The following is a 26,773-nucleotide window of genomic DNA, read 5'->3' as shown; positions in this document are numbered from 1 at the left end:
TGGCCCGGCCACCAGCTTCAGGGAAGGACCGCGGAACCGCATTGAATACAGAGCCCCCCCCCGCCATTCCAATTGTCCACCCCAAAGGCTCTCAGTAGCGGGCAAGCAAGCCTTTACACCACCCCCCCCCCCCCCCCCCTTCCCCTGGGGTTATACACTTGGCGTCGGGTAACAGACATCTGTCACTCAGAACGCCTCGAGGGACACACAGGCAGAGTCCCATATAGGAGGTGGGGGGCTAGGGTGGGGGCTGTAGGGCCCCGCAGTGATGGTACTTTCGAAAAACGCACACACACACACACACAGGCCTAGATGCTTATGCTCTCACACGCACAGGCACACACAATCACAAGTGTAAGACAGACTAAAGTTAAACAACGATGAAGTCGAGACCCAACCAAATTCAGGTCTCTGTTGAAAACAGAGATTCGTAATGGTACTCAAAAAACAACCGTTGTAAATAAGGTATGTGTAGATCTGAGCCACGTCAATGTGGTCAGAGATACCGGTCCGGCAGACCACTGTTCACCCACTATCTTACAACTCTTGGTAAACTCACAGTGTGGTACCGTCCTCAGAACAATGGATGCTCGTCACGCGGCCAAATGGAAACTCCTTGTGGGAGGGAGGAGGGAGCTTGGTTTCTATAGAGACGGCCAGAGTGGCAGTGTGGTTCGGATGAGGCGGTGCTGTACATGCTGTCCAAGGAGGAGCAGGGGCATTATGGGAGATCAGGTTTCTCCCTCCAGGGGAAAGCCGCCCCACTCCCTCCCCTTTTTCCTCTCTCTCCCTCCCTCCCTCCCTCCCTCCCTCCCTGCTTGCCTCCCTGCCTCGCCCCTCACCCCACCAACCCTCCCCCGCTCTGGTGCTCCTGGCATTCACATGCTAATTCATCTCCATTGGTGATTACGCTCCCTTTAAACCAACTGACAACTACAGCTGGAGTCAGGCGTTTAACAGCACAGGGCTGGATGGGCCAGTGGAGGGACGTGTGTGTGTGTGTGTGTGTGTGTGTGTGTGTGTGTGTGTGTGTGTGTGTGTGTGTGTGTGTGTGTGTGTGTGTGTGTCTGCGCATGCCGTTAGCATTTCAGCGATGCATAGTCTGTTTCATAAAACATCAATGATGGATGATGACACATTATCAGTGCTTCTCGCCCCACCACCACCCCTCCCCTCCCCGCCCGTCTAAAAAGAAGCCAAAAGAAACAGCCCAGTGCATGTTACTCCAGGCTTGCTCCAATAGCTGTATGTAAATGAGCCAGCCCGTAATAATCAGTGTCAGCATTCAGCCGTGCACCCTGCCCTACATGATACGCCGGCCACATGTCCAGAGATTGGTCGCACCACAACGTGTGTGACAGTGTCCAACCGGAAAGCCAAATGTATATTTATAGATATAAATATATATTAAATATCAGCCTTCAAACATTTTAAACAATAGTCGTTTTTACTTTACTTGTAATATTGGGAGATTTCTGAACCTGAAATGAAGATGCTACAAAGCAATGCAGGAACAGCGTGAAATCTGGCCACAAATTTGCCACCGAGTCACTGAGCTAGGGTGGCAGAGGGTCCGAACAACACCCACAGGACCCCTCCATCCCCCCACCGCGCTCCAGCCAGAGGCCCCAAGGCCACACGACGGGACGCTCCCGCGACGCAGAAGGATACAAGCTCTGGTAGAGGGTGAGCCGGGACTTGACAGCCCTGCTGGCGTTGATACAGGTGGCCCGCAGCACGCTGGGCAGCAGCGCACCCGTCACAATGGCGCCGTTGAACAGGGGGCCGAAGAAAGGAACCTGTGATGCGAGGAGGAACAAGAGAGAAAGAGGAAGAGATTAAAAAAAAACACAGCGGCAGATGATGAGACGCAACCATTTTTCCTTTTTATAAAAAAATATTGTTGAGGATTTTCAAAAACCGGAGAATTTATTTGACTTTTAATTTGGTCAGGGTGCGTAATTGCGGACTTAAGTCCACTTAGAAGCGGGCAGGGTTGATTAAAAATCTGATTCCGAGGCACCATTCCTCCATCTGTTTTGGGGGCCAGGGTTCAAGTTGAAATTGGATTTTGCCTAACTTTGCATGACAACCACACATATCTAATGTGAATCAATGGCGGGTAAATGAAATTAAAATGACAATCAATATGAGACAATGCTCTCCTATTGAACTAGTGCACAAACACAATGGAGAAATATGCATTTTAGCGGCAGCGTGCGTGTGTGTTTGTGTCCGCACACGCGTCTGTTGCTTCGTACCGGAGGGGGGGGCCCTTAATAAGAGAAGCTGAATGGTCGTTGACCTGGAAGTGGACATGAATGTCAAAGTCCCTCAGATTGGCCCCGCTGTCTCCTCCGAGCAGGAGTTCCCTCATTATGCACCGACACGATCCAGTCCGCACAACAAATATCTGACCCGATGACCAAATCTTAAACCCTTTTCTAAAATAAATAAAAACTTGCGTGTGTGACGTCATTCCGGTTACACACGACAACCCTGGGGAAACGAAGGCATTGGCTGGGCGAAGGGCTTCCGGGTCCACGCGGGCGTAGCAGGGGCAGGTAAGGGCAGCAGGCGAGGCCGTCCCACGCCCTGGCTCTCGCTCTGCCCTGCGCCACGCCAGAGCCCCGCTTTACCCGACCCTGCTCCGCCGTCAGACGCGAGGCTGGAGCCATTGTTCAGACTGACCCCACAAAAGATAATCCACCAGAGGACCCTGAGCACAGAGCGGGTCCCTATTGTCTTCGGGAGGTTTTTTGCGTGCGACTCGGTCATCTCTTAAATCCGCGGCGAAGTGAAGGACTTGGTAAAGGACAAAATGATCTCTAAAGCACTGACACCCGAGGTACTTCCAGAGAAAAACTTAGGCCAACCAGGAGCCCAGAGAACCAAGTTCCCGGATGGGGTTAACTGAATACATGTAAAGGATGGACGCTAGGCAGCAATGTAGATGTTGGTTGTGGGAGGGGGGGGTAGTGATCCCTTCCCCTTTTAGATAAAGGAATCGCAGTGTTTTTCCGGGAAGACCAGTGATGCGGCGAAATGCGTTACTCTAGAGTGGTGGAGATGAAAGCCAGATGAAGCAGGGACGTAAGCAGCGCTGAGAGCACATGCCCACAGTGAGGGTAATAACAGGCTGCACGAGTGCGGTGAACTAAGAGGATGCTTCTGGAAGACCGCAACCAGGCGACCAGTAGGAATCTATCGTTCAACAATGACCTCCATTGTAATGCATGTAAAAGTGTCGATTTCATTATTCATCCATTGTATGAATAGTGAACATCGATGAAGTATAAATGCAGACAGAAAATGACATCCATAAATAACAATTTTTTAATAAATAAAAAACAGAAATGTTTGGCTGACTGATTTCACACTCCTTTCTCAAATGTCCTGTGTTTTATTTTGTTGGTGGACTCGTGTGAACCTACCTGGGGCTTCTTCATGATCTGGATGAAGAACATGTGGTTCTTCATGGGGTAGACGATGATCAGCACGTCGCCGAAGTCGGTGGGGATGATGCCGCGCCGGTAATCCCTGGTGTGCTCCGACCACACGATGTGCACCTCGTCGTTCCCCAGGTGTCTCAGCTGTAACACACACACACACACACACACACACACACACACACACACACACACACACACACACACACACACACACACACACACACACACACACACACACACACACACACACACACACACACACACAAAGATGTTCTTTTAGGAAGAAAACAACCGCTAGAATCAAACACCACAATGTGAGTGATAACACAGAATTCCCCCGCTACAACATGATGGAAACCACAGAGTTGTTAAGAGCAGCGGGGAGGGGGCACTATGGAGACGTAGACTGTAGATCGACCAGCAACATAAACCCTTCCAAGCATGCTTAGCCCTTGTCCAGTTCTTAATACAAAAGGTAAGACGAAAGATGTTAGAGCAGGGCGGGTTTTTGCCTCCCAATTCAATCACAAAGGTAGTTTGAATAAAACAGTCTTAATATGCAATATATCCATAGTTTGTCCGTATTTGAGCTCCTTTTAAGCTTTTTCATTACAAGTTCAAATTATGGACGCCAAAAAAAAAGCTTCAAAATTGACCATTTAAAAAAATAATAATTTAAATCCAATTAACTTTCCCCATATGACATCAAATTGCCTCCAATTTCCACTCTATTCACACACACACACACACACACACACACACACACACACACACACACACACACACACACACACACACACACACACACACACACACACACACACACACACACACACACACACACACACACACACACACACACACGGCTGGCCCGGACAAAAAGATACACTTTAGGGCAGACAGGAAATTGACTGTTGTGGGTTTGAAATGGGCAAACCCGTTCCCACCCCCTACTCTGGGCCAAACAAATGCATGTAAACAGCTAAATTATATTACGTGAAGAATACGGGCGGCTAACTAGCAAGAGGCCCAGCTATTCCCACTCTATCAGTCCATCCCTATCTTGCGGTAGTATGCAGAGGGCCTCCACTTGGAGAGAAAAACATCTGCCAATGTACTGTGGGCCTAATGAGCCATTAAGAAAACATGCCCTCGCCACCAAAAATGCAATTAGCACATTCTATTATAAGCCCTTAATTATGGTAATACGGTAATGTTAAACAAATCCACGGCATGTTGATTACGCTGGCGCTTGCCGGTTCAGTTTGTCTGTCTGCAGATAAGCAGGTCCCGGGCAGGTCAGTCAATGGGGCGATTTGACGGAAAATGTTGAATATGCATCCACGGCAGCCAATCAACCTGGGGGTGCTAATTGTAGTTAGCGTATTAGCATTTGGATGGCATGAATCGCAGGGTTAATGAGGATGCTTGTGCTTTCGTCACTAGCTATCGTGGACAATCTATTCATGCCGCCGCCGCCGCGAGACTTTCCTATAAAATATGACCCGAGTTAAAGGCTCTTGTCCAATTAGCCCTTTTTGACCTCGCACCCAGCGACTGGCTCGCTCTCCCGCTCTCCCTCTCTCTCTCGCACACAAAAGAGGACCAAAAGGTCTCCAGAGCACAAGTTCTTCCTTATAAAAACACAGTGGAGCCAGTTAAGCCCCAGTGCCCGAGGGTGGTCGCCACACACACACACACACACACACACACACACACACACACACACACACACACACACACACACACACACACACACACACACACACACACACACACACACACACACACACACACACACACACACCTCCCAGGGCCTGACCCCCACCCTGCAGGTCCCTCTTTAACCACATTACCGCGGCAGCTGTTGCAGGGCCCATCTCTCGGCTAAAGCCTACAATTGGATTGAGGAATGCATGTTTTTTTTTGTTCTTCTCCATTTCTCTATTCTTTCTGCTTTTGCTTGCCCCCCCCCCCCCCCCCCGTCATATATTTTTTTGCACTCTGTCCAAGCAGATGAAAGCTCCCAGCCCAGCTACTGCTTTCCAGTGGCCTGGTGTGTAGCTGCTGGACCCACAGCTGTATTTGAATACTGACAGGGAAACTTCCTGCCTTGACAGAAGATTAAGCCTCTTTTTCATCCCTATTCCAACCTCCAACGTCCCAGCCCCCCCCTGCTTTCCCTCTGTCTACCCCGCCTCCCACCCCCCTACTATCTGGGTCTTAAGCCCGCGTGCATGCATGGCGCCCGCCTGCCAATTTGCTTTCGGGGCCCGCGGCGAGTGCTGGGATCTGTGCAAAGAAGGCAGGAGCAATTATGGCGGCTCCCGGTCAAATGAGTGGAAGCGGGCCGGCGGCACACTTCAGCCGGGCCCGCCAGCGCCTCCCTCCGGCCGCTCCCTATCGAATCCCCCCTCGACTAACTAATTTCCGCGGGTGACGAGCACAGCTCCAGTATGGGGTCTTCGGAAGGAGCTGGGGGGGGGGGGGGGGGGGGGTGAAGAGGGCGGATCACGGGGGATGAGGGGGGCGGGGGGGTGAGGATGTGTCGTCTTGTCTGCGGGTGTCAGATTGGGATGGGGGGGCTATATGAGGGCGAGGTTGATGAATTTCCTTGCGCGACAGGGTGCTGTATGAGAAGATTGGAGGCACGGGCAGGGGCCTCGCGGCTCATTTCTCCGTGCTAACTGCCTCCGGTGCAGCGTGACTCAGAAGCCCAGCGCAACGCCCAATCGATCGCCCCCGCCGCGCCGCCAGGAATCGGATAAAAGGTTCCTGCCGGTATCCGGGGCCGGCGCCTGCCCTTGCAGGGGGAGCTAATGTCTGAATCCGGGGCCTGGTCACAGCGCACGGGGGTGGGGGGCCAGCGGCTAGCGGAATCACAGTCATTACCGCGGCGGCACATGGCCTCTCTTCACTCACGCGCATGCTACCTTTTCCACTCCTCATGCCTGCGCCGGCCAGGGCTACTAATCAACGCCCGCACTCTGGAGTCACACCTCCCGAACACAGTTTAAAACAGAGCACAGGGCTGCGGCGACACGCTGCCCAGCCGAGGCAGGGCTGAGCAGCCATTTCTTTGCATTCGACCGCTTAATTTAGATAACACACAGCGAGCACCACAGCAATGCTCGCAATTTCAGTGGCATCATTCTGATAGTCTAGAGTATCCATTTAGCATCCAGGGGAAAATAAAAATGGGATAATAACTATATAATACTATAGACAGCTGCAGATATGAAAGAAAAACACCTAACCCCACATTATTTTAACAAAAGGTTTCTCAGCTGTTGTTTGTAATATTAGGCATCCTCAATAACGTACTAAAAGTTTACCAAAGTTTGACCACTAGAAAGGTGTAATTTTCAAGATGGCGTCCAAGATGGGCAGGAAGCCCTTAAAATACCCTAACTCCTTCATTATTTGACCTAGCCAAGTAATCTTGGTGTCTAACCCCATGTTTTCTGGGTCTATGAATCCATTGCACTTGTCTAAATTGCACTGATATGATTACATACTTATGGAAAACATGATTTTTTGAGATTACTGTAAGGTTTTATCTTTTTTTGGGGTGAACCAGAGACAGCCCGAGCTCTGATCAAAGCAGATCGCACAGGATCTTGGAAGATGCACTTGCGCACAATGTTGGACTGTCTGCCAATATTTGCCACCGCAGGGCACTACAACTACCTGAAATCGGCATATTTCTACCTCCAAGAAATGAGCCAACTCGAAACCAGACACCCTGATGTACATGACAAGTTTTCCAGGGGTTTGCATGTGATCCGCCGCAGCAACCAGTACTGGGCAGGCCTAGGCTCTGACCATTGAGCAGGCATTGATGCGATCCTTAAAAAGCAGTGGAGGTTTGACCCATGGAAGTGGAATGACTGAGGAAATTGGAGCATTGTGGACCATGTCTACACCCATCGCATTGGAATACAACAACACCATGCAGGAATTCAATGACCTCAACTACACGACCAGCGAGCAGCACCGAGAATCCTCAGAAGCATGGATGAATAGAGATCACTCTGATCTAGAAGAGATCAAGGAAAAGCTTCGCATTTGCACACCATTCTCTCCAGACACATCTCTGAGAAACATTGTAACTGGTGTTGTTGCCAAAGAGGAGGTGAATGTGCATGAGTTTGAGACTGTTTGCTGATCACTGAAAAGATGATTGGAAAACCCGTTTTTTTAACGGGTTTTTCAACGGTTTGGATCCTTCAAACCGAAAGACCGGGCAAAAACCCTTGCAGATGACTCCACCGTCAAAGTTGCAAAAGACCGAACCACTGATCTTACTTTGCCGTTTCAACGGTTCCTGAAAACTGGACAGTTTTCACTGGAAGATGTCATGAGCTATGAGCTCGGATCATTTCCTGCAGCCCTGTTCGAAGGCAAGGAGATCTTCCGTAAAGCCACCAAGGCCCAACTAGTGCAGGTAGTCACTGAGTTCTCAAGCAAGAAATCTAACAAAACTGTCCTCGATTCCATCCCACCAACTGAGCGTTATGTCCTTGACGGTGGCTCCCTGGTTGGTTCACCGCTTGGCATGGAAAAGGGCTGACAGTTAATGTGCCATTGCATAGTCATATGCAGACTTTACCATACGCAATTATGGTAAAGCAACAGCAACAGTCACCACGTCATCAGAGACGTGGTGCAAACATTCACATCATCGTTAAATTCAATGCAGAGACTGAGTTTGTGGGAAGAAAGGATGATTTCCTTTCCAGATCTTCAAACAAACAAGGAGTGATCAATCTTATGACCATGGAGCCGGAGAAGACGGGTTGCACTATTATCAATGCATCAGGTGATGCAGACGTGGACATTGTCAAAGCTGCAGTCAAGGCCTCGGAACATCAGCCCACAACCTCGATAGTAGAGGATACAGATTTACTCATTCTTCCCCTCTACGATGCTGGGACGAACAATAGAGGCCTCTATTTTTGTTCAGAAAAGTCCAAAGCCACTAAAGTGTACAACATCAGTGAGATGTAAACATGTGCGTCAGTTTGGTTTGAAATGTGCTGAGGACAGAGAAGCATTCAGAAGTGCATTTTCAGAAGTGCTGGGTACAATGAGGATGCACTCTTTTTTCTCTCTTTAGTGCTGGTAATGAAAGGTTCTGAAAGACGGCATACCCATGTAGCTTATTACTGAGGAATAAAATGTATACAAAATCTGTCTGGCACGTTTTATGAAGAAAACGTTTCCAAAAAGCATCGGAAATATTGATCCACTATGTTCTACTCCATGTATCCAATGTTGACAACGTGACATGACATGGCTAAGCTACCAACATAAACAAGAGGAGCTAGGAAAGGAAATTAACTGTGTGGCTACACACAGCACTACAAGTCGTCAAGATTGAAAAAGAAAAAAATATTTGGTGCACAGCTGAACGCTGTATCACATCATGGGCTGTTCTCAATTCACAACACGCATTCCATCCAATCTAGCCTACATCAGGCATTCTGACCAAAACTCATGCACCCCCCCCCACAATTATTCCAGAATTCAAGCAAAGCAAGAATGACCAAAAGTCACTTTGTGTCAACAAGAGAGTGACTCCACCGACCATCAATTGCAAGTTAAAATAGCCGACCACTTGAGTGCAAAAAACACAAAAGACCTTGCCACAGCACCAGCAAATCTTAAGCAATAAATATCGTGTCTTACCTTTATTTATGTGGCAGTGGTCTGCAGATGCACCCCGTGGTGTAGCCTACCACATCCATTTGGTTCAACAGGTAATCGTTCTGATACTGTCCATGGTACTAGCAACCTACTCTGGTGCTTTTTACCTATGTATTCAGGCTAAAATGACTTGATGGTCTGATGCCTCATCATCCCAGCCAAAGAGTATTGGTATTATTAGTAATGGCTACTCGCCAAATCAAAAAAAACAACTTCACACAGTGTGTCTTTTTCCAATGTATTTGTTATCATTCGTAGCGTTGATCAGCAGAGAAATAGTTTGCCAAAGTCATTGATGTCACTTGATGCAACCGAATACGCTGGGGTTGATAAGTTACCGGACTGCGGAGTGATGTAAACAAGTCCTGGGTAGCGACTAGTGTTCCCAATTGCTGTTTGTTCATGCCTTCACAGGATGTGATACAACTTCACGCATTTTTAGTGTTGGCAAACAGACAGCATTCCAAAAACTTGTGAATGGGGAATCCACCATCCAATCCTGTGCAAATGTGTTTGTGCTCCCACATCAAGCAAGGAATGTCATAGAGGACCATGGGACCAAGGCAATGGCAGTTTTGTTTGGCGGAAAGAGTACAGATTCTCTTGCCTCTTTGCGCTACAACTTTTTTAGCAAGAAAATCGTTACCGCCAAGTAATTTGTTACCCCAGAACGTCTGCCTCCAACTGAGTCCTCAACCAAATATCACTGCCAGAGAGTGTACTTCCAGCTTACGGTCTGGATTGGAAAGGACGGTGACATGAACACAGTCGATTGTTGATGGAAACTAGTGGAGAGCCAGTTCCTGCCAGTTATGAGCAATAAGACTGCTGCCCCAGAAGGCCTCCTGAAGATGATCCACTGTAATTGCACAACTGCCTGCCGAACACAACGGTGCAGTTGCAGGGCATATGGACTACCATGTATGCCTGCTTGTGGACCATGTCAAGTTGGGAATTATAATCAACCTCTATGGGGGGAAGAGAGTGACGACTAATAGTCTATCTAGTGAAGGTCACAGTAGGGCTGGGCGGTATGGGCCAAAATGAATATCTCAATATTTTTTTACTATATCTCGATACACGATATATATCTCGATATATTTTGAATCTCCTCTAGAGCACATCATAAATGCTCGATTCAACCATGTCTGGCATAATGTTACGTCAGTAATAATTCTAGTATTCCTGAAATATAAGTCTGCATGTAGATTACATGAAACAACATATTGTTTAAACTCATTAGTGCTTTGTATTGGAACAATTTAGAACTTGCACATAAGAAAAGGAAAATCACAGCAAGTTAGATTTACCAACACAGCATTTATTCAAACCGTTAATTATTTATTAACTGTTTGCATAATAATTATTATATATACACTGCCAGACGACGGATCCAATGCTATTCTTTTTCAAAACCAAATCCTCAGTTTCCATCCTTTTTTCTCTCACGCTGTTCTCACTCACCGGTCGGAGGTACACACACCTACAGCAGCGCGCCGTCCAGACTACGTCACACACGCGCGTCTATGAGAATCATAAAAAAATCACGAATTCGAACTATTCGAATATCTGGTTGCCTATTTTACGCAGTTGCCGTCAATATGTCAATAATGCGACAAAACCATGGTTCAAATTAGTGGGATATATATATATATATATATATATATATATATATATATACACGTCTCGTTGAGAGTGCTGGTGGGCGGCGGCTTCCTGCTGGGCATTTCCTTACTTTAAAACGAGGGACATCGCGAACAGACAGAGGCTCATTCACAAAGCAGTTAAGGCCGATTTAGGGTCGTTTTAGACGCAGAGACGTAAGCACGTAATTTACACAAGGGACTTGTTTTAGACAAGTTTTGATTTACGGTTCCTTGTTCCTTGCGCGTGTTGCAAGGGGATTCTCCGTCAGAACAGTAGGGGGAGCAACGAACGAATCTGTCGGCGTGGAAGTGGAAATCGCTGGCTTGTTTATATTTATGCACTTCCAGTATTTTCGACGAGAGTAGCAGTAGCTAAGTTTAGGTTAGCGGTCTTTTTCCACACTCTGAACGATGTTAAGGTTGCTGTAAAACCGGAAATGTGAGACTCCTGAAAGGATGTAGAGAAAAGGAAAATCACAGCAAGTTAGATTTACCAACACAGCATTTATTCAAACCGTTAACAATTGTGGTTAGCTGGCCAATCACAGTCTTTGCGAGCTGCGTAGGGCCGTAGTGTTTTAGTCGCATAGTCAGGAATTTTGGGCGACGCACTTAAGCACGTAAGGGGGGATATTTTACCATGCAAGGGGGGGTTATGTATCTTACGTGCTTACGCGTTACGTCTAAAACAGAGCATATATCGGCCTTTAGGCGCTTGTACCGCGGGAGTGTTTTTTCACATTCGAATATTATGAGGGACATCGCGAACAGACAGAGGCTCACTCACAAAGCAGATAGGCGCTTGTGTAACCGAGCGTTGGCACATATAGATATTTATATGACAAGAATGACACGAGCGTGGAAGGGAAAATAGTCTCGTTTACTTAGTACATATCAGAAGTCACCCAGTCACAGCGTGAGAGCTGGAATACCTATATCCAAGTACGGAAACCCCGAGGGGATAAAATACATTCGCTCTTCACAATACTAGTCTGTTACACTTGTACCGCGGGAGTGTTTTTTCACATTCGAATATCATGAGGGACATTGCGAACAGACAGAGGCTCATTCACAAAGCAGATAGAGGCGCTTGTACCGCGGGAGTGTTTTTTCACATTCGAATATTAATTTTCACGTTCAAATTCGCGTTTTTGGATACATTTCGAACGAATATTCGAACTTCGAATATTCGTTGACAGCCCTACACTGCACTGAGTTTGAAGGTTGAACGCTGATTGGCTGTTTACGTTACACATGTCACTCAGTGGCCACGCTGTTGAACGCTGATTGGCTGTCATCACGAGAAATTTAAATACATTTAAACTCAAGCGAATTTGTTGCGCCACAAATCCTCGTGAACGCGCTCGCCTGTGAACTTGTTGCCGGTTTTCTCTCGCGAAGAATTCGCCCGATACGTCTACGTTCACTTTATATGGGATTTTGTGGCCCCGTCGCGTTTGGTGTGAACGCACAATGAGTATGCCGGCGGCGGCAAAAAGAAACAGATTACGTGCCAATTTGTATTCGATGTTCGCGACAGGGGCATTTTATACATCCCCTGGAGAACATCTCGCGATACATCGCATATATTCGATATATCGCCCAGCCCTAGGTCACAGTGCAAAAGAATATAAAAAAATAACCATAATAAGAGAAAACAATGAAGAAAATAAAAAAAGATATGCATAAATAATAGGCAAAAAAACAAAAGGCATAAAAAAAAGTCTGAAAAATGAAAGGGGTTAGCGGTACTGAGCCTTCACATGATAGCCCTGTTTTGACAAATTTTACAGTACCACACAGTTCTAATGAATTTATTCTTTATAGGAATCAAAAGAATGGTTATGAACCATAGAAACCACCACCACAAAGCAAAACGATATGAAAAAGGAGAAATTTTGTTAGAATTTCTTTGGGGTCAAGTCATATTTGCAGCTGACTACTACTATAAGAAGTGAAGACTTGTCTTGGTCTTCAATGATTGAAACTTATATCGTATAATGTGATGGTTAGTTAGGGCGGGATAACGACCAGAATGGCTCAAAACAAACAGATAAATACATCTAAACAAACAAATAAATAGTGGTTATTTTGTTTGCGATTCCCACTGCGTTGATGTTGGTGGTGGTGCCGCAGCAAAAGGGCTGTACCTTCTTGGTGAGGCAGTCTTCCGAGTTGGAGGGCATGCGCGTGGACACGTGGAAGATGGCTTCCACGTTGGAGGTAGCGTAGTAGGGTGCTGTGAGGCCGGTGCTGCCGTTCCTCTGGAGACCGCCCATGAACCCGCAGTGGGTGGCCAGGTCCACCTGGAGACACACGATGAGGTCAAAGTGTGTGGATAGGAGGCTTGGCTGGCTGTGTGTGTGTGTGTGTGTGTGTGTGTGTGTGTGTGTGTGTGTGTGTGTGTGTGTGTGTGTGTGTGTGTGTGTGTGTGTGTGTGTGTGTGTGTGTGTGTGTGTGTGTGTGTGTGTGTGTGTGTGAGAGTAAATTATGGATTGGTTGGAGATCGTAGGAAGAGTCAGAGATTTTAGTGACATTGAAGAAATGAAACACATTTCATGATAATAAAAGAACACCCTTTTTTGTGGAAATAACCAGATATCAATCATAATATATATATGTTGTTGTTTTTTCACAAAAGAGGAATTAATCAGGGAAACAATGATGTCGTAAAAAAACACAGTTGAGACAAGGAGACTCCGCTGGAAAGCCAATCAATGTCTAGTCTTTTAACATAGTAGACAATAATTTGTGCATATATATATTACCTCCCATCCCAGTCCGGATACAAAGTCCTCATAGGCCCGACTGCCTGCACTGTTGGACAAGATGGAGCACTTATCCTCCTGCCCTTCTCCGATGTAGAAAACAGCGATCTTGTGCGTCTCCCGACTGTAGAAACGAACGACAACCAGAAAATGTAAAAACGCATGAAAGGAAGTCATACTCCAACACAGATGAGAACACTTAATGCTGAAATGCTCTGAACCTAAAGCCCTGCACCTTAATTACCTTTATCCTGTTGGCTAGTCTCGGGAGGAGCTAGTGAAGTTTGTGCTTTTTTTTTACCCCCCAGAACTAATGTCCCTTTAATTAAATAAAAGAATGATAAATAAATAAAACACAATTTATTTATTTGAGCCCCATCTAAATTCTCTCCCAGCGAATTCTCCGTTGCCATGGCGGTGAGCGTTGCTGTTGCTAAATTGGGGGCATTTTGCATACTTGGACACAGGTTGCTATGAGCCAGTCAGGTATGACCATCTGGGAGAAGAAGGCTAAATCCTGAGAGCATTCTTTAATAAGTCCCTCTCATTAGCAGAGAGGAGTGCCCATTGATTGCACTGAGAGAGAGAGGGAGAGAGAGGGAGAGAGAGGGAGAGAGCGCGCTTAATGTAGAGACAGGAGGATCGTATGAAAGAGAAAAAGAGAGAGAATATACAATGGATATTCAGTAGATGGAAGATTCAGTCAGGTGGCGTGGGGAAGGATCAGCGTTGTTCTGAGATTGGCAGGAGTGAGTGAGTGAGTATATATATATATATACACACACACACACACACACACATACAAACACGTGCGTGCGTGTGTGTGTAAGAGAGGCAGAGGGGTGTGCAGGGATGCTAAAAGAGGCAACAGTGCAGTTGAGGACACACGGCTGCTGCATTGAAACACGTAGGACTTGTACGCCGACACTCAGAGAGGCTTCAGTCCTCTGCCTCAACAGTGGCTGACAGTAGATGAAAGGACAACAAGGAAAACTACCACTCGTAGCAATTTAACTTATTTTATCCAGAGCTTTTTTATAACAAAAATAAGTTTGTATATATATTTAAAAGAGAAAGCAATACCGCAAGTCTCACATCTTATGTAAAATTAAGTACAGACAAAAGAGTATCAGTGTCTATCAAATAATTCTTACCACTGCCTGGAATCCAAGTTCTTCAACTCCCTCAAGAGCTTGGAGTTTTTCTTCAGCAGATGGAAACTTTTCCTGTAAACGAGGAGAACGACAAATGGTTTAGGGCAAACGTACCTTCGGTGACACCTAATGCACCGTGACAACAACGCGCCGGGACGCAGCGGTGAGACTTTGGCGGGGCGAAAAGAGCAGAGCAGGTGCCTCCTGATTCCCAACTCCAGGATTCTTTATGCTCTCTGAGATAAACAAAGTGCAGGCCCAGGTGCCAAGAGCAATCTCCTCTTGGCCCGCTACACGCCACACGTCGGCCATTAAGAGGTGTGAGCTTTTAATTTACGGAGCGCAGCGCTCTAAGGATGTGACACGCCACGGTGGACCTAAGTGAAAACAGCTGGGCACTTTTCACCCCGCCGAGAAGAGATTAACAGACTTCAGACTCTGGCGTGCTTTTAACAGCTTTTCCTTTTTCTCCCCCTTCACAGGGGGCTTTAGTAACGAGTCCACAGCTGGGTCACTTTGACAATGAAGGCAGAGAGACAGAGACAGAGCGAGGGCGAGCGAGAGGCTGAGACAAAAAAGTAATAGTAATAGACGGCATTCAGGCCAGCGTTAAAGTAATCAGTGTTTGCCGAGTGCGGCTGGCGGATAAGGAAGAAGTGTACTTTTTTCGTTTTTTTTTCTTTCACAGCCCTAATCAACCTCTCTTGCCCCCACCCACACTGCCACACTGCGCTGAGGTGCGGTGTCGGACGTTACCTGCGGTCCCAGGAGTTCATGCCCAGTTCGTTGAGCAGGAGCCGGCAGAAGTAGAAGGGCGCTTTGGGCCCCTGGTGGACGGGCTCCTTCTGGCAGGCGGCCCGCACGCTGACGTCGGCGTCCCACCTCCTCACCTGCTCCTCCTCCTGCGCCGTCTGCTGCAGGACGGCCTCCAGGATGGCCGCCTCCTGCTCCAGGTTCATGCCGCAGGGCGAGGCCGCGGGCTGGTTGAGCCGGAGCTGCGCGTGGGGCAGCACCTCCGGGCTGGTGTGGCCCAGCTCCTCGAGGAGCCGGTCCAGGGTGTCCGCCCCCTCGTCCTCCTCCCGCTCCTCGCAGCAGCCGAATAAGGCCGAGTCCGCGATGGAACAGCGAAGGGGCTCCGGCGGGGCCTTTGTCGGCGAGGCGGGCGGCTGCCTTTTCCGCGGAGGGGAGAAGACCCCCGCGTCTGCCGGGTCTTCCCCCTCCTCCTCATCGGTGCGGTACAGCACGGCGCCGTCCCACGAGTACTTGCCCGAGATGTCGCGCACGATGACGCGCACCTGGGCGGAGGGGGGGGGCGGCCGGCCGGCAGAGGCGGGGGGCTCGGCGGGGATCTGGAGGTAGGACACCAGCGTGCTGTCGTTGAAGACGAACAGCTGCAGGTTGGGGCTCTTGAAGACCTCCGAGGAGAGCTCCGACGACTCCACGAAGGGGTTGTCGTGGTTCTCGCTCACCATGCTGTGCAGCAGGGCGGGCCCGCCGCTCAGCGGGTGGTGGCCCAGGTGGTTGACCAGGTGCGTCATCACCATGCGCGCCGTCAGCGGGATCAGCTCCATGTTGCGCCGCTTCTTCTCTGGAGAAGGAGAACGAGGGGGGAAAAATTTTCAGGGCAGGGCGGGGGCTGAAACGTGGACCCGTCGCGCCGCGGATCCGATACGCCCGCAAACCAGCCTCGGCTTGCCCCCCGGTTTTGTGTAGAAGAAGTGTGCGTGTTCGTGTATAGACACGCCGTCATCTGTGTGCGCCGTCCCAAAACCAAGACCCATTTTATAAAATGTCTAAATCGGGGGTATTTCATTACTTTTTGTCACACCACGGCACGACCAACACACCTCTAAGTAGGTAGCATCTAGCCATGGGTGACAACTTTGAAAAGCCCATTGAGCCTCCTCACAATGGGGCTAGACCGGCCTGCTGCTAATGAGACCCACTCTTTGCAGACCTGAATAGAACAGTACTTAGGGGGACTTGTTAATGTAAATGCACAGGTTTTACTCCCAGGAGAAAGGCATGCTGTGCTTTATACTGCGCTTGGAAAGGGAGGAGGGGGGGTAAATAAAACAAGAAGATGCGCTCTCGACTCCGCATTGTGACACCGGTATCAATACCATCATCCCCCATCAAAGTGCAGAAAGCTCTTTGGAAAGTGGCCCCAAGCTGCATTAGAGATGCAGCGCTCCCTTTGATGTGACTTGATCAATATGTGGGCGAGGCGGGGAAGGGATACATATAACCAGGTCGGCGCACTTTGGTTTACCCTTTTGATAGCGCTGTGTTGTCTCTAGCAGGATACCGCAAGGCTCTCAGCGCCTCGGGAGTACGAGCGAGCGCGGTGGGATTTTATTTTTCCGTCCCCACAAATGCCGCGAGCTACCATCCTCGCAGTGTGTCACTGGTCGGGTGCACTTCCATGTTGGGCTGCAGGAAAGGTTAAGGCCATGTATGGAAGCCCTGAAAGAGTATATACAGTATATCTATATATATATACGAGTGTCGGCTATAGGGCTGTCAAAATTGCTAAAAAATGACATTCGAATGTTCGTTTGGAAAAAAAACACGAATTCGAACTATTCGAATATCTGGTTGCCTATTTTACGCAGTTGCCGTCAATATGTCAATAATGCGACAAAACCATGGTTCAAATTAGTGGGATATATATATATCCTATATATAGGGCGGCGGCTTCCTGCTGGGCATTTCCTTACTTTAAAACGAGGGACATCGCGAACAGACAGAGGCTCATTCACAAAGCAGTTAGGCGCTTGTACCGCGGGAGTGTTTTTTCACCTTCGAATATTATGAGGGACATCGCGAACAGACAGAGGCTCACTCACAAAGCAGATAGGCGCTTGTGTAACCCAGCGTTGGCACTTAGATATTTATATGACAAGAATGACACAAGCGTGGAAGGGAAAATAGTCTCGTTTACTTAGTACATATCAGAAGTCACCCAGTCACAGCGTGAGAGCTGGAATACCTATATCCAAGTACGGAAACCCCGAGGGGATAAAATACATTCGCTCTTCACAATACTAGTCTGTTACACTTGTACCGCGGGAGTGTTTTTTCACATTCGAATATTATGAGGGACATCGCGAACAGACAGAGGCTCATTCACAAAGCAGATAGAGGCGCTTGTACCGCGGGAGTGTTTTTTCACATTCGAATATTAATTTTCACGTTCGAATTCGCGTTTTTGGATACATTTCGAACGAATATTCGAACTTCGAATATTCGTTGACAGCCCTAGTCGGCTAGGGGTTCCCCCCATATGATGACACCCGTAAGTGATTCATATGTTTCTCTGTACTCTCTATTCTGGGATTTCTGTATGTTCTCTTGAATCTCACAGAAACCCTAATGGCTCTGAAGGAGACCCACTTCAGCTACGTGAGGAATTGTGCGGCTCCACCGTGGTGAATTCCTCAATGACTTTATTGAAAAGAAAGTCTGAATGACTTTTTTCCGGTTGCCAATTCATCATGGAGGCATTCTTTTTCATATTGCCTTTCAGGGCCTCCCTAGACATGTGTGCTGGGAAGAGGAAATACATTGGCTAATGGAATCGCAAGGTCAGAAAAAAAAATCACATTATTAATATATATAAATATATATATAAAAAACTAATCTATAATGGGTCCTCTCTCAAGGGCTGAGCATTAGCTGGGCCCCTGATGGTCGGGTTCCTTTTCAGACTTTTAATAAGATAGACATTTAATGGAGAGCCTCCAAATGGATGGGCCACTTAGAGGTTACATCTCCCTCTATTATCTTCTGGAGATTTTTTCAGATAGATTTACCTCTGGGGCCTGTGACCAGTGTGCCACCCGAACAGGCGATAATCCCACCCACCCCCATAGGCATGTGATGCTCGAAGCCTGCCGCTCCGTTTGAACTGTGCTCCGGCTGCTGGGAGGTGGGGCCAAAGCGACACGTGGAGACACAGGGACGCACGTGGGAGAATACGGTACTCTAGCCACCATGGTGCCCCACTCCAGCCGGGGGCAACCTCGGCGGCGAGGGGTACGTCAGTCAGTCGGACAGTCGCTCAGTGGATGGGCGGGTGGGCCTCCTACCCTCAGCCACGGTGAGCAGGCTGCGAAGTCGGCGGGGTTGTTGTTGCGGACGTGCTGGGGCTAAGTCTCGACCAAACACAGCCAGCCAGCCAGCCAGCCAGCCAGTCAGTCAGTCAGTCAGTGCGTGGATGGTTGGGTGGGCGGGCGGGCCTCTTACCCTCAGCCACGGTGAGCAGGCTGCCGAAGTCGGCGGTGTTGTTGTGGGCGTGCGGCGGCTCGGTGCTCTTCACCTGGCCCAGCACCAGGAAGGGCTCGTAGTCGGTGGAGAGGTCCGACAGGCTGAGCAGGTAGTGGCTCTGCTGCGTGTGCAGGTTGGACCCCGACACACAGCAGTGCAGCACCTGACGAGACACAATGGACGAGAGACAATGGACGAGAGACAATGGACGAGAGACAACGGAGCGGTTGTCGGGTGACAACGAAAAACAAACACGACAACAAAAAGCGCCGAAAGACTCGGGAGCGCGCCGCGCGGCAGACGAAGGTCGAGAGATCCGGTATAGCGGCGGCGGCTTATGTGGGCGCCGTGCCACGGGAACACGCCAATTAAATCCTTTCAGCGTCTTTGCGTGGCGCACACCTGTTTGCACGGTGCCCAGGGAACACTATCAACAGTCCTCCCACGCGGGCATGGCTGACACTGCACGCACGTAGGCGGGGAGGGGATATGAATGCCACTGATAAGATTGGGCCGTCTTTGACATGATGTATATCGCACTGACGCCATATCTCACAAGAAACAACAGAAAACAGGGAGAATATGCAGTCCATGACATCCTAAGACAGCGGACTACGGCGCAAAGGGGGGGGGGGGGGGGGGGGGACGACAGAGAGACAGAAAGAGACACACAGAGAGAAAGAGAGTCACACACAGACAGAGAGACACAAAGAGAAAGAGTGACAAACAGAGACACACAGAGACAGAGAGAGACACAGAGACAGATAGACACAGAGGGACAGAGAGAGAGAGAGAGAGAGAGAGAGAGAGGGAGAGGCTCTTTATTGCTGCTAATCCATTTCTCCTGTGATGTGCAAGCGTATCGATCTGCATAACAGATGGCGCCGTGTCCGTTGGCCGGGCCAGATAAGGCGCACTGGGCCAGTTGATTACAGCCATCGGACAGGTTTACACTGTTTGATTTAATTAAGACTTTATCGTTGTTCTTAGTTCCACCACATGCCTGCTCCGCCACACAAACACACACACGAACAGAGTAACACAAACAGACACACACCTATATAAATGGCAATCTGTTCAGGGGCTGAGAAGTAACCCAGTGTGTGCGTATACGTGTGTGTGTGTGTGTGTGTGTGTGTGTGTGTGTGTGTGTGTGTGTGTGTGTGTGTGTGTGTGTGTGTGTGTGTGTGTGTGTGTGTGTGTGTGTGTGTGTGTGTGAAGGTGCTTAAGATGGGGTTTGCGTGAAAGCCTGCATATGCCACGGCCTCTCTCATTGAGGAGACCAACTTAGTGGAAGCCATGCAAAATAATCCCATTCAAGACAGACACGTTCATTTGGCTGACATACACACACACAAACACACACACTGACACAGACACACACACACACACACAGACGACGGCTGGGCATGTGCAACAGTATTGTATTGTGCGGGGCAATGCAGACAGTATGTGGATGAATTCTTCCATGGGAGCTGCCGACTGCATTTGGGGAGGGATTAGAAGGTTGATACTGAAAAGAGCCGAGCCAAACAGCTGTCGCAGCAAAGCTCCCGAAGAGCCGGCTCTGAGGAGAGCTGGAGGGAGGGTGAGAGAGGGAGAGAGAGAAAGAAAGAACGAAAGAAAGAGAGATGTAGAGATAGAGAGAGAGAGAGTGGGAGAGAGGCTATAGTCAAGGCTGTGCTTGACAACTAAGTGGCTACACCTCACATAGCAACAGTTCCTGGAAGGTAATACACAGTGGAACAAACATGCTGTAGTTAAAGGGGGCACATGTGTAAAGATGGATGTGCTGAGGCACACACATCAAATATTAAAGAGCAAAGCAAATTAAGTCACACACACAACCGCCAGCATGCTATTTTTCACAGGCATGCATGCGTGTACACAAGCGAGCAAACGCACACGCACACACACACACACACACACACACACACACACACACACACACACACACACACACACACACACACACACAAAGGGCATAGGGGATGCAGCTGGTTGCTGTGGCAGGCGAGTGGAGCAGATGGAGAAGCTTGAGTGGAACTCCAGCGAACCAATAGGGTCCAAAGCAATCTTGGCATTTTACAGCAAGCTGCCTCATGCTGTTATAGTCAGTAAACACACATAAAACACACACACACACACCCGCGCACACACACAAAAACAAAAGCTCACATAAGCACACGATCCCACACATAGATCAACAAGCATGGATACATTCACAAAATTGTCAAGAAATGTTGGATGTTAGGAATCCCCCGCAATCTCACAATCGTGAGATGAGAAAGAGATTGCTGCTACTTTGGCCGTTGAAAAGTAAGAAATTACTTTCTATATAAAAAAGAAGAGAATAAATCAATGCGGGAAAATATATCTTGAAAGAAAAATTAACAGAAAAGCTGAAAGCACATTAGAATTAGCATGATCAAATCAAACACCCACTGGTCCCTGCCACATTCAGGCATAGCGAAGGCCATTGCCAACAGCGACTAGCCTACACATGTGGACACGGTTGATACTCCGCTGCGCGCTTTCTACTCGGATGACACTTCCACACCTCCTCACCCCTTGCATAATATATTATTTCCAATTAAAACCAGAGGGGTCAAGTCTATTGTATGCGCCATTGGACAACTAATCACGCTAATAGTGCTTTCTTTTTTTCCTTTCCCCTCTTTCCCTTTTTCCATAGCAGCTGCAGTTGCTCCCATATTAAGACATATTCAATTCAAATCTCCGGGACAAGCATTTATAGCCTCTGCTTATCAAGTCGACAAAGGACTCTGTTTGAATAATTTGACCATTTCTTATCGGGGGGGGTGACATCCCCAACAAAGGTCCGCCGTTGACCGCATCTGCCCGGGCAGGCGCCGGCGCATAATGGCTCATTCATCTCCAGAGCGATCCTCCTCGCGGCCGGGGCCGTAAAGCAAGACGTTAAAAGGAAGTGACAGCGCAAACGCCAGGGGAAAGCGGGAGGGGATTCAATAAGCAAACGCACACAACAACACACCGCAACACAACAAGCTAATAAACATCAGCGGTAGATGTGTGGCGGCAGCGGCGTCTTCTAAAGAGAATGCAGGACACGGAGCTAGCCCGGGCCGCTAGCGACAGGCTAGTGTTTGCCTTTGGAATGATCCATGGCTCGGGGTGGGGGGGGGGGGGCTGGAGCATGACACTAAACTGTGATGTATTCATTGGGGTCACCACGTCTGTGGGGTTGGGCAGGGGGACCAATTTTTCTGACGAGCTCTTATGGGCTTCTTTTTTTTGGTGGGGGGGGGAGACGTTGGCGTTGGGGTCAAAGTTGAGGCGGTGGTTCAACGTCGGACGGCCCAAGGGGAGGACGGCCCCACCCTACCCACCCTGTAGATGTAGTCGAGCAGCGGGGCCTTGTGGGAGGCAGGGTCGTCCAGCACGGGCATGGTGATGGCCTCCAGCAGCAGGCCCAGGGGCACGGCCATGCACCAGTCCAACAGGCACAGCAGCAGGGACACCATCAGCTGGGGAGAGGGCGGAGGAAGGAGGAAGGACACCCCGGTCAGGTTGTGGTGGTCGGGGCGTGAGACGACGCAATACGGGGGTGGAGGGCAACAAACTCCCAAATAAGAAGAGGCATTTGTGCGATAAGTGGGAAAAGGTATGATATACTTATTCTACATAAAAAGGATGCACTTGACAGGATAAGTAAGACGTCTGGTTGAATAAACAGGAATGGAGATGGACTAACTCAGTGAAAGCCAACCCAGGAGAGACACACATAAAGAGACACGGGAACGAGTCACAATGAGCGCCGGTGCAAGTGAGCAAAGGCTCGCCATAAATTGAGCCACTCTGGCGGAGAAATTCCTCCGCAAATGCACCGCCGCACCTTGAAAGAGCAAGGTCCCTTAGATCTCAGCCATTTCACGCTCCCTTCCAGTCCCCACAATGTACCTTTTTGTCCGCCTCCACCACAGAGTGCTCCGCGCTCGGCAACAGAAAGGCTATTGTGGCCACAAAGATCTGTGTGCAGGGGGGGGGGACAAAAGCGAGAGGGAGAAAGATACGTACATGATCACACACTGGGATTCTTGAGGTGAAGCAGCGCTACCTGTGTGTGTGAGCCTGTGTGTTTTTTAGGGTGGCTACATTGAAATGGAAAAGAAACGGAATGACATGCTTGAACAATTGAATACGTGGAGTATTTTGGAGAATTTGTATTATTAAAGGCCATCCATTTGATGTTTCTGTATCAAGTGTGAAGGTGCTATATACAAAGGTATACTGTTGGTATGCAAGTGTGGATAAGTTGGTTGGATAAAGCAGTGTTTGTGTGTGACTATGTGCACACACATACCCCATGCATAAACGTACACCCACACACCCACACCCACACAAACACCATGGGCGGGATATTGTTTAAAAGTAAGCAGTGGTGGATGTTCATGCAGCCTCTCCGTGGACTCAGAACAATGTTTTGAGATCATTACGTTTGTTGATGCCGCGTGTTGCTGTCATTTTGTTCTCTCAACTGCTACGACCGGCACTTTAGGCTGGAACAGCCTCCCATTAGCCTATGATTGTTGATGCCATCGCTGGACTTAAGGGTGGCTGAGGCTGGGATGGTCGGACTGCCTTTTAGACTGCTTGTTAGTCCAATTTAGTTCCTTAAAAACGTTGCAGGGAATTTCAGCTCTTGTCTGTGTTATTATTGCCGAGATAAACGTTGCATTTCCAAAAAGATCACCAAAACTTCGTTGACCAGGGAACTCTGAGACCAGGAGAACTAAGTGTGATTCTTCTTGCATTTACAGGAAATGTTGATTATTAGGTGAGTGCTGCATGCAGGGCTCAACTATTGTCCTTCATAAGTGTTATTCTTTCTTTTTTCTTTCTTATTCTCTACAAACTTTGGGACCTATCTCCTTCCTAAATTTTTCACCTAGAGACTCCATTCAGAATACCTTGGAATCGCGCACTTCTTTTCAGATTTTTAAATATTTAATACTTTTTGAAAGATAATCTATTTTAATATATATATATATATTTGACCTTTCAGATTCTTCAGTTCAATTCATTTGACTTTTCTGCATTTTTAGCAATGCTTTGCACTTTTCATTCAGCTGTCACTTTATTTGTTTCCAACCATTTGCATTTCTTAAATGGTGTGCACTGTGCATGTATACATTGTTTACTTAATTTAGACTTTTGACTTTTGTTCAAATCCCTTAACTTGTTTTAAGCCATTAAACTTTCTTTATGACTTAATCTATGTGAATTTATTAAAAAATATTTTCAACCTCACTTTGTACTACAGCACTCACCGTATTTTCTGCAGGAAATGCATTTTCTAGTTATATTTTGTATTTTATGATGATAATTGGAGCTCTTAGTGCTTGGGCTGCCTGGTTGTCCATCCTTCTTAGCTGCTGTTTGTTTATGAATGGCTCCAGGAACAGCGGAGCATCAATTAGTTTTAGGGAAGGGAGGAGGGTCAGTAAGGTACATAATGGAGTCGTCATTTATGTATCTGGAATAATGAAGATAGTTAGAAAGTCAATTCTATTCCGTTTTCCTAATTCCAGCAGGTGTGTCCAGGGGAGAGTGTAACACTAACTGATGAAATGGCAATGTTGCCTGTATTTTTAAATCATCCTGTCAAATAAATATGTTTGTTCCCCAACAAGACGGGAGTCAAAGATCTCGTTCCACTAAACACAAAGCGAGCAACCAAGGGATTGTCTCTGTAACACAGAGTCTTTTGTGAAAACTACAAAAAATGTGAAGAGACAAAAGCATCAAGCCCAAAAGGCAGGTTTCTACCGTTCAGCATGTTGAATTTCTGAAGCTAGACTCAGGTGTGCTGCCCAAATTCTTGATAAAATTGAAAACATGTGGACCTATTACTATGAAGAACCTCTAAAAGTTTCAATGGCTTGGGAGAAATTTCTCATCTTCCTTACAATGTGCCCATTACAGGCTGATTGGAATTCAAGTGCGTGTGTGCGTGCGTGCGTGTGGTTGGGCGTGCGTGTGTGCGCGCGTGTGTGCGTGTCCTACCTCAATGATCTTTTTTGGAAGACTGGGCTCCAGCCTCTGGAGGTGTTTCCAGTGGAAATCAGGAGTTGAAACACATCACACGCAACCTGGGCCACTGCCTTGTTCCCAAACTGTGTACACAGAGACGAGGGGGCGATGGACACAGCACCAGGCCAGTTAACTCACTAGAAGTCTTATGCATGTACTTACTATACACGACAATATTAACAGCCTGCAGAATAATCTACTTCAGATGGCCGTAGAGAATATTAATACATTCTCTACGGCCACCTGAAGTAGATTATTTTCCACCACTTTTATTCAGTGTGCATCTAGCGTTTTGTACCGTTTGTTGATTTTTTGCCCCCGAAATAATTGCCGTTCCCAGTAGAAAATTGGAAATGATAAAATAATAAAATCCAGGTCAACGTAGTAGGGCTGCAGTTCATAACAAAAAAAACAGGTATTTAACGTTACCCCCACTTGTGGTCCTATTGTATGTCGCTGTGTCACGAAGGAAAAAGGGACAAATAAAAAATAAATGACAGGGCGTCACAGCAGGCGCCACAATGAAAGGGAAAGTTTCCAACATATTGCCTGCAACAAAAGTTGCGCGAGCCCCTTTCTCCGGATTGCGTTGCCTCTCACTGTGCAGATAATCAGCATAATTTCTTTACCACTTCAGACACGGCCTCATTCCAACTGGACTGATTTGCGGGGGGACTTCAGTTGTTGACAATTTTCGGTCAAATGTGGATTTCTTCAGTGATTTAAAAGGAGAAAAAAAATATCTTTTGCGGAGAAATAGAATTTCCCATTTCTTCCAATTGAATGCCTTCAACATGTAACAAGGACAGACAGATGCGGAGTGCAGAAATGGCCAAACACAAAAAAGGGGCCCTGAGAGTTCAGCACCTGCTTTTCGAAAAGAGAGACTCGCGGCGGTGCTCTCCCTTGTAGCCCCCCCCCCCCCCCACCCCTCCTCTCCCCCCACCCCGTCTCCTCTCCCCCCACCCTCCTCACCCCAAACCCTCTATTTTGGGCTGGCTGAGTCTGTGTGTCAAGTTGTGCAGGGGAGTGATTACTGCTCCATTAGATGGGGGGGATTTGGGATTGGTGGCTTCGTTCGATTGGGAGAGGGGCGTTGGGTGTGTGTGTGTGTGTGTGTGTGTGTGTGTGTGTGTGTGTGTGTGTGTGTGTGTGTTGTGTGTGTGTGTGTGTGTGTGTGTGTGTGTGTGTGAGGAGGGGGGGGGGGGGGGGGGGGGGGAGAGAGGGGATGGACAGGAAACCAGGAGATGCTGGTGCGGCCACTGCTTAAAATGGTCCGTACGGGCCGAGAGAGTGAGTGGCTGTGGAAATTACAGCACCAACCCAAAACCTCTCTCGCAAAAAAAAAATACTAAAACACACAGGCAGCTTCCTCCAGTTCTCTGCATCCCTTCACTCGGTGAAGGGGGAGAAAATAGTCTGAAAAGACAAAGAGAAACAACCACCCCTTCTTGTTCCATGATCACCCCTCATCACACTCTACCTCGGGGTGGCCTCACAGGCGCTGAAATTGGGCTTCCTGTTTTGTGTCATTTTGTCCCGCCGGCTTTATACGTTGTTGTCATGTGCTCCGATTGCTGCGTTATACGTGTTGGTCATGTGCTCTGATTGCTGCTTTATACGTTGTTGTCATGTGCTCCGATTGCTGCTTTATACGTTGTTGTCATGTGCTCTGATTGCTGCTTTATACGTTGTTGTCA

General features: G+C 48.1%; 1 protein-coding gene across 1 annotated transcript in view; it reads right to left on the bottom strand.

Annotated features, from left to right (window-relative positions):
• Nucleotides 1–26,773, bottom strand: part of ralgapa2 (Ral GTPase activating protein catalytic subunit alpha 2) — a 91,365-nt gene that overhangs the window by 13,207 nt on the left and 51,385 nt on the right. Inside the window, 11 exon segments of the mRNA XM_060052345.1 lie at nucleotides 1,672–1,799; nucleotides 3,435–3,593; nucleotides 12,958–13,113; nucleotides 13,576–13,699; nucleotides 14,730–14,801; nucleotides 15,486–16,317; nucleotides 18,978–19,161; nucleotides 22,370–22,507; nucleotides 22,941–23,009; nucleotides 25,047–25,102; nucleotides 25,105–25,206. Coding sequence (XP_059908328.1) covers nucleotides 1,672–1,799; nucleotides 3,435–3,593; nucleotides 12,958–13,113; nucleotides 13,576–13,699; nucleotides 14,730–14,801; nucleotides 15,486–16,317; nucleotides 18,978–19,161; nucleotides 22,370–22,507; nucleotides 22,941–23,009; nucleotides 25,047–25,102; nucleotides 25,105–25,206 — 2,020 coding nt within the window.

Source organism: Gadus macrocephalus, chromosome 5 (genome assembly GCF_031168955.1).
Source record: "Gadus macrocephalus chromosome 5, ASM3116895v1".
Lineage (NCBI taxonomy): Eukaryota > Metazoa > Chordata > Actinopteri > Gadiformes > Gadidae > Gadus > Gadus macrocephalus.
Note: the sequence above shows the minus strand (reverse complement) of the source record. Positions and strands in the feature narration are given on the sequence as shown.